General features: G+C 42.1%; 1 protein-coding gene across 1 annotated transcript; it reads right to left on the bottom strand.

Moving 5' to 3' along the window:
* Positions 1–1,291: 1,291 nt before the first annotated feature.
* LOC114886998 (neuropeptide Y receptor type 2) lies at positions 1,292–3,420 on the bottom strand. Its single transcript, XM_029208324.1, has one exon. The coding sequence runs from the start codon at positions 3,406–3,408 to the stop codon at positions 2,254–2,256; it is 1,155 nt and encodes a 384-aa protein (XP_029064157.1). The 5' UTR covers positions 3,409–3,420; the 3' UTR covers positions 1,292–2,253.
* Positions 3,421–8,877: the final 5,457 nt, after the last annotated feature.

The raw sequence follows: 8,877 nt of genomic DNA, 5'->3' as shown, positions 1-8,877 counted from the left end.
CTGCTGGTGAGAAACTATGTGGGCACGTCAAGTGGGCTGATAGAGGTTTGACGTCCAGAAGAAAGGTCAGGTCTGAAAATAGAGGTATATTGAGGCATTGTCAGAATATGGTTTATATCTGCAACCACAGGAATGAGTTCATTGACTCAAGTTCATGTACAGACTGGAGAGAGCACTAGACTAACTGTGCAGGAGCCACCATGATTTCCCTTTCTTTAGTTGTGTCAAAGGCTATCTCATCTTGGACAGGAACTCTGACATAAATTAACACACATTTCTCTAATTTCCTAAATTCTTTTTATTTCAACAGATAAAATCACTACATGAAAGACATTTTATTAACGAGTTAACATAATTAATTAGATCACAAATATTAATTGAATTCTAATAATTTACTATGACAACTGGTGATACAGTAGCATGCACATTCCCTACAGTGTAAGAATTCTCCAAGAGGAAAAAAAAAATCTTTGAGCACAATTATCTATTAGCATCTTAAGCAAAGTAACTGCTATTTAAAAGACAAAAAGCTTCTTCTGGGACAGTTATGCCAGGTCCAAGAGAAAAATGAATTATTCAATTATATGTTACAGATATACATTATTTGTCAACTTCCTATTCAGTCTTACACTTAATCTAACTTCCATTGTTTTCATTCTTTTTCAGTATTCCAAAAGTGCAGTCTACTTCAAGACCAGTCTTTTATTTCTAGCATGAAAATAATTCAGTAAGAGTCATAATATGAATTTTAAATGTATCCATAAAATAAGTTGCTCCTGTTCACAAAGTTAATGTTTATAACTAAATGCAACAGTCATGCTGAATTTACTTAAAATTTAAGCAATCTATTCACAAATTCAGTCATACTTATAAAAAATGTGATTACAATGAAACCTCATTAACAACATTCAAAGAAGTACAGCTATTTTAATATCTCAATTATTTTTCATGAATGTAATAGGGTTTTAAGCATCTTTGGTTGGATAATACTGAAATAAAAATTGTATTCACAAAATCATTAAAAGAAAAGTATTACAGCATCTATGTTCCACTATGTATAGGTAAAATTTTATTATGTATATATTCAGAAGTTATCCAAAAATATAGCTAATTATTTTGAAAGGAGGATAACTTATGTTGAAACTGGTCCAAACTGAACATTTTTAAAGTGGAATGAATGTATTCAATAGTTCTTACCAGATGGGTTCCATTTTGATGAAATTACATTGTTTTATGAATCATGAATGGGTCCATGGAAGATGAATTTCAAAAGTAAATAATAATAACACTGCAGTAAACACATTAGAGTATGTACCTGTGCAAAAACTGCTTACAAATAACCGCAAAATGTTACAAAATGCCACAAAACTATTTCCTAATCTGATTTAATTTTTAGTGAAGACAAACTCAGCTCCAGCATAGGAGTAATATGTGTTCAAAAAGTTACAATTAGCAATGATTAAAAATATTGTGTGGCATGCTTACTTGTTATTCAAATAGTAACTATACAAAGCAGGGACAAGTTGAAATGAGAAGTTAAATGATGGTTTACATTTCTCTGAGAATTTCAGCCTTTGATTCTAAGTTGAAGAAACTTTTCATTAAATGTGCATTTGGTTTTAAAAAACAATTGGCTAACTGGGTGGTAATGATTCCCCCCATCATTTGCCAAAACACTAATTACATAGAAAATTTCGGTTTATTTCCTTGAAGTCATTCAAATAGTTGGTAACATTTACCTGCAGTGTTCTCTGATGGTTTTAGTCCATAGGAAGAATAACAAAAAGGCAAAATACAATAGAGAAGAGTCTGTGGCTTTCTAGGGAAATTGGTGTTGACAGCCTTTTCATCAGATGAGGGGGGGAGCAGTGAATTATACGTCATCCCCGTTCTATGCCCTAATGTGATTTTAAAGTCAACTTTTTTACCCACCACCTCTTAGCAATGCTGATAACACCAACTCCTTGTTCATGTTTCCTTCACTCTGGGAAACAGTCAAAACCATTTCTCTCTGCTTTTATTCATAATTCAACCTACAATCTAAGCAACTGTAAGGAAACTTTTGTTGCCTTGTCTTTGAATTTGAGTGTGTTTACTAGACTCTGACAACCAGTTTTCCATGAATTACACTGCAGATGCTTCCATTCAGATGCTTCCTTAAAATGGGAAATGAGGATGCACCCGCACTCCCCACTCAACCAGGTTTACAGCTCTGGTCAGAATTCATCCATATATTTTCACATGGCAGTTGCCTTAGACGTTGGTAGCCTCTGCGAAAGAATCATTAGGACCATTGTTCTCTGTGGCTTCCAGGTTCTTTTTAGCCTTGAATGTCACAGATACCTCGGAGTGAATGGCGTCTAACCTCTGCTCACAGCGGAAGGCTGAGAGGAAAGCCTTTCTGTAGTTGCTGTTCATCCAGCCATAGAGAAGGGGGTTGGCAAAGGTGGAGCACATGGCAATGATGTGGAACACAGTGAAGATAAGTTTGTACTCCTTCAGGTCCAAGACTTGGTTGTCAATGTCGACAGCAAGTTGGAAGGCATGGAGCGGCAACCAGCTGACTGCAAATACCACCACCACACACACGAGCATTTTGGTGGTTTTTTGCCTCCGCTGATGGTAGTGGTCATTAGCAGCTCCGGGGGTGACATGGTTCTTAAGTTTACTCCAGATACGAATATAGGAAACAGAGATGATGCCCAGAGGCAAAACATACAGTATTAATAAGGAAGAAAGACTGTAGACAGTGCCATAGATGCTCTTCTCCTCACCAGGCCACTTCTCAGTACAGGCCACAATCTCAAAGTCCGGAATAATCTCAATCAATGAATACTCCCGGAAGATGGCCAGGGGGCTTGCTAGCAGGGCACTGATGCCCCAAGCCAAGCCAATAATCAAGAAGCTGATTCGCTTGGAAATCTTGCTCTCCAGGTGGTAGACAATGCAACGATGCCGGTCCAGGGCAATTACTGTCAAGGTGATGGTGGACACTTGTACCGCCAGGCCCTGGGCATAAGGCACCAAGTGGCATAGGACGGGACCCATTTTCCACTCCCCCATTAAGGTGTAGGTAAGTGTAAATGGTAAGCACAGGGTGTTCACCAGAAGATCCGCCACAGCCAGATTGGCAATAAAAAAGTTGGTTACTGTACGCATGCTCTTGAATTTGATCACCACATGGATCACCAAGGAATTGCCAATCACCCCAAGCAAGATGATGGAGCAATAGGCCAATATAAGGATGATCTGTACCTCAATCAGCTTCGTGCTGTCTATAAGCTCCGGCTCAGAGTTAGGGGCCAGCTCCCCTCTAGGAGTGGTGTGCCCTGGACCGAACTGCTCCACTTTCATTTCTTCCACTGTCTGGTTCTCATCAGCCTCTGCACCTAATGGGCCCATTTTCATCAACTAGCACAAGAATCTACAATTTAAAAAATGAACAAATATGGAACGAGGAAAACTCAAGGGTGCAAGGAATATCACAAATGGATTGGTTTCATTTTGGTTGGGGCTCAAAGTACCTGTACTCTGATCCCTAAATTTACACATAGTAGAACATTTCAATAAAGTGGACCCTTAATAGGTCTATTCACAAATATGGATGAATTAAATCAGATCCCTGAAATGTATATTATGAAGGCAAAATGTAATGTCTATAGTATAGACACAATTCCTTTGTGAATGCGACCAAATTGATTCAATCCATTTTAAGTGAGATGGATATTACAAACATTATCAATTAATTTTATAACTGCTATAAATTCATCAAATTAATTTTAAGGTAGATAAAGTTTGCTTCAATATCTTGACTGCTTTACATTTATAAATATAGCAACTAATTGCACAGAAAAGAGACAAATATTAAAATCCTTTGCCTGGTGCTTGGACTTTAGGAGTATAAAATATTTAAGATAAACTGAGCAGATTCTGTTTCATAGCCAGTTTTTCTAATGTAGGGATTAGCGTTAAAAATAGGTAGGCTGTGTAAAACAGCAGATTTTTTTATGATCTGAAATAAACTTCCTACCTGACATACAGCAGAATCCTACATAGGAACTGTATGAAAATATGTCCAATCTGAATTTCATCTCTCTCTAATCCTTGAATACAAAAGTTTTAACACCTTTCTTTTCTAGTCACCCACCTCAACCCTCAGAATCCTTCTGTGTGCCCTACTTAGGTCAATACTATCCTCATTAATTAAGCCACGTAAAGTTAAGAAGCAGGTAACTACGCAGGCTTTTTCATCTCCTTTAGCCCACATGTTTAAGAGAACCCTCAGACTATTCTTAAATATCTCTCCCAATGGTCCTCTTATTTCTACCACGTTAATTTTGTCCTTCTTGATTTCTTACTGTAATAACTCTAATAGTTGTCTAACTTATCTCCCTTTTCCCTATCCTTCCTTCCTTCATTTCTTTCCTCATTGATTCATTCACTTAACTAATATAATTAAGCATCTACTAAATGCCAGAGGTGGCTCCACTCTCATGATGCTTATGCTTATTCAAACGTGCATTCAGCAAGTATTTAAAACCCACTGTCAGGAATTAGGATTTGTGCTGGGGGAAAAAACAACAGGATAGTGCCCCTACTCTAAAGCTCTTACATTTACTGAATAGAGCATACTCTGACATTGAAGTGTTTTTTCTGAAATTCAGATGTGATCATTTCATTTCCCCAACATCTCCAAATTGCTTCAAATAATACTAATCAGTTTCTAATATAAAGTTCCCTTCTCAAGTCTATAAAAACATCCGGAGCCCAACATCATAATCGTAGTACTTTTTGAATATGCTCATAATGAAAAAAGGCTGCCACCATTAATTCAGAACCTCTTTGAAATGAATTTGTTTTTTATTAATCATAATCACATCTACCTACATTGGTAGGTGAGTCATATTTATTCATGCCACAGACAATGTCTGGCTGAGCCTGTTTGCTCTGCTCCATTCTTCCCCGCTGCTGGAGAGCTGACTCTTGTTGACCGTATTTCCAGGCGCCCAGGACATTGGGATGCTGGCTGCGCTTGGCCAACAGGAGGCACTGGCAGGTAACTAGGAGGCAGGAGGAAGGGAGAATCCAGAAGCCACTGTAATCTTCTCCCTCCCTCTCTCCTCTTACCAGTGCCTCAGCCATCCCTCTATGGCTGGCTCCCACGGGAATGGTCTGCAGTGATTTTGTTTCCAGTGGAGGCACAAGGTCCCTGGATTCAGTCATACTGCTTTTTCCCTGTGTCCCTCTATCTGGAGGTAGTAATGATTCTTTGCTCTTGCTAATCCCTGTGTGGCCTCAACATCCTCTGCTTGGCTTCCATCACTTGTGTAACCAATTTTCTGCGTTAAATTCCTTCTCTTTTGCATTCTTGAATACGTTCTGTTTTGCATGATCTGCTGAGCTTCCCCTGCATATATGCTTTCATTAATTTGCTTTCCCACTACAGTTGCTGCATGTACAGGCTGATAACACTGACATACACAAGAAAACCCCAACTCCACTGTATGACATTCAAAGCTTTCCTTGAACTCAACCCTACCTTCATCTCTCCTGACATCTTAGGATATACCTGATGCTTCTGTCATACCAAACTACTTCCAATTCCAGCAACACATCAGCCTTTCTCATGCCTCCCTGCCCTCCTTATTCACTTATCTCGACAACCTGTGCTCACTTCTAATCCTGCAAGGAGCTCATGACACATCACAGTTGTTTTCCTTCAGCCTCCTCACCACAGCTGTGTCTTTTAGGGCACAGTCTGGATTGTTTCCATCCATTGTTTAAATCTTAGCAAATATGGAAAGCACAATTTTACTGAATAATTGAGGTCAGCAAAGTACAAAGTAACAATTTTGATCCTTTCCTTTACTGAAGATAATTGCTTATATAGGATTCTTGCTCTGATATGACATCTCTGTGCTTATTTTCTTGTTCTTAATCAGGTAACCACCTCTACAACAAAGTTGTTCCAAGATATAATCTCTGATTAGAATATTAAAAATTGTTAGTCAGTACATACCACGAGGAAACTTTCTCTCTCCAAGGGCTTAACACACACACACACACACACACACACACACACACTAATAGTTGCTTATCACAAAGATGACAGAGATTTTCACATACTCATGCATTTTCTTTACTGATATATTCTCATTCTCTCTGCATACATTTCAAATAGAATGTTCTAAAGAGTCCAGGCCGCCTTTTGCACTTGCCTCCATTCTTTAGTGATTAGAGAAAGTGGAAACTAACCATTCAAATCTTGGAGTGTTTTATTTGATGGGCCCTTTCATTTCCCTTAGACTAAGAATGAGACTCTACAGAGCACAATTAGTCAATCCTGACAAGTCTTTAACAGAACTAATGAGACTCCAGAAGGTCTGAGTTTGAGGTTTGCAGCAAACTAAATTGGGAGTAAGCCCAAGATTGAAGGTTATTAGGGGCATATTTGATTTATTAACTTATTTTGCTTTTTCTTTTCAGTCTCATTTTCTTTATTCACTTCTTTAAAGCTTCTCTACAGGAATGATTATTGATCTACAGGGTATTAGCATGTGGATTCTAATAGCTGTTCTCAAGCACACGACTGGCCTTCAACCAGGTCAGAGTGTTACCCAGAGAATGTATAATTTTATGACTGCACTTCTGGAAAAGTGGAAGAGGATAAGAGAGTACACAGAGGGAGTCGCCAGAGTAAAAACTGAAAAGCACAACAATTCAAAGATGAATAGAAAAGGGGAAAAACGTTTCCATGAAATAAGGTAAAAATGAGGCATCACACTGTTCAAGACATTCAAGGAGAACTGTGAGTGGTAGTTTTCTTGAACGAGTGAATCATTAGAGATTCAGTTATAGAACTATTTCTTCGTAGATAGGAAAATGGCTTCAGGACTTTTTTCCCCCAGAGAGTCAAAGAACTTCAAATTATCTAAGTGGGAAACAAGTTTATGCTTTGACTCCATATTTAAATTTGTGGGGTTTTTTTGCAACAGTATTCTTACTGTCACAGGTTGGCCTTAGTAAAAACTTAATACCTTTACAATCACAAAACTTTCCAGGAATTTTTCTCAGGGAAGAATCCCAGAAAATATGCCATATGCCCTATATGTATTAGTCCTGGAGAGAGGGGGTGTGGACATCCAAGAATGTTGCATGTAAGACATGACCATTTGCCTGATAAGCAGAAAGTTGAAAATATTCACCAAGGCGATTGGGAATGTACTTCTTCTGTCTATTTGAGCCTCTGACCTTTGAAAACAGCACTGTGTATTTCGTGTCACTGAGTTTACACGATGTGTCCCTATTTCCAAAAGCCTTAAAGCTTTTCCTTTTGCCTCCTTTTTGTCCATCATATGCTCCTACCAGGGAATGAGCCCTTCTGGTGCAGAACCAGCGAACGCTTACATGAATGTGTCCATTCTTGAACAGCTTTGGAGAATGCAGTATGACCTTCCCCGCTAAACAGGTGTTTGATTTTTAAAGAGGCAGGAACAGTAACAACCTGCTGTTCTGGAAAGATAATTACCTCTCTCTAAGAAGAGTCAGGGAAATAGTCAAGACTTCAATGGGTGAGGAGTATTCCAGTGAATGTAGAAAACAGGGATGGTCTCACCCACAATGCCCATCTTCGGCCTAAATGTGGAACAAAAGCCCCTACATTCATGAGGACCTCCCCCATCCCTCTTCAAAGGACCCGAAAGCTTCTTTTGGGGTGTTCTCATGACCAGAAGGTGAATCAGTTAGGACTTACACTTACTGACCCGGCCCTCGCGCTTCTGCTGAGACGTGGAAGCCAGACGTGTGCCGCCTGTCAGTTTGATGATTATCTAGCCCGCCGACCCGGAGAGGGCACTGGGCGGTTCCCAAAGGCAGGCCCAGTCCGTCCGATCCGACGGTGCTGGGCAGCCGCGCGCGCGGGAGAGCAGGAGAGCGCAGCGTCCGCCTGGCAGTCGGAGCCGCTAGGAGGTTTGCGCCCCTGGGGTCCGCAGCCCACCTCCGCAGCAGAGCGCAAGGGCCCCGCCCCGCCCCGCACTGCGCGGCCAGAGGAGCGTGTGGGGATCCGAGGCTCCGGAGGCGGGAGGCGAATCCCTCCCTCGAGGAAAAAGAAACAGGGGCGGAGGGTGGGGGACAAGGGTCCCTCAATGGAGAAGGCTAGACGGAAATTCTCCGTGCGATGGAGCTGGAAACAGAGTCCAGGTCTCCCCCCCTGGAGGGCTTGGAACGCGCGCAGCGGGACCCTGCCCAGAGCCCCCTCCCGGGGCCCCACAGCCGCCTGCAACGGCTTCTCTTCTCCCCTGACCCCCACTGGCCACCCCCAAGTTTGATACTCTGGGTGTTCGCACCACTCCTACCTTCCACCACCCCCTCCCTTATTCTCCCGCTCCTCAGTTCTATGAGAGACGGCCCGGCGAGGACAGACCCCGGACTAGGGCCGGGCTCACCACATCTTCCGAGGAGAGGCCAGGGCCAAGGCCAGGGCGAGGGCTAGGGCGAAGGCGGGGCGGACAGTCCCAGCTGCGGGCGCTGAGGGTGAGAGGAGATCTCGAGCTGGCTCGAGGCGGATCTGGGAGGCAGAAGCCCAGCGACTTGGCGGAGATGGTAAAATCCCAGAACCGCAACGAGGAGTCGCTCTCCTTTTTGCTTATAGGAGCAGAGGTGGGGGGCTGGACCCCGCGCAGGACCACGGAAAAGCGCCGCACGACTGCGTGCGGAAGACCAACCCTCCGCCAGGGCTGGAGCGCAGGGCGCCGGTGCAACTCTAACTGGGCGGTCGCTGCGCTCCAACGGGAAGGAGAAGCGAGTTCAGATCCTGTTTGCCCACGATCAATTGGTTGCAATTTCCTGAACTGGTGTCTGTTGACAGTTTACAAGTTG

This window comes from Monodon monoceros, unplaced genomic scaffold (genome assembly GCF_005190385.1).
Source record: "Monodon monoceros isolate NGI ecotype Baffin Bay Population unplaced genomic scaffold, NGI_Narwhal_1 Contig4540_ctg1, whole genome shotgun sequence".
Lineage (NCBI taxonomy): Eukaryota > Metazoa > Chordata > Mammalia > Artiodactyla > Monodontidae > Monodon > Monodon monoceros.
Note: the sequence above shows the minus strand (reverse complement) of the source record. Positions and strands in the feature narration are given on the sequence as shown.

What these genes read in the sequence shown, in the direction of transcription:
- LOC114886998 (XM_029208324.1), bottom strand. Translation starts at nt 3,408, where the DNA reads ATGAAAATGGGCCCATTAGGTGCAGAGGCTGATGAGAACCAGACAGTG.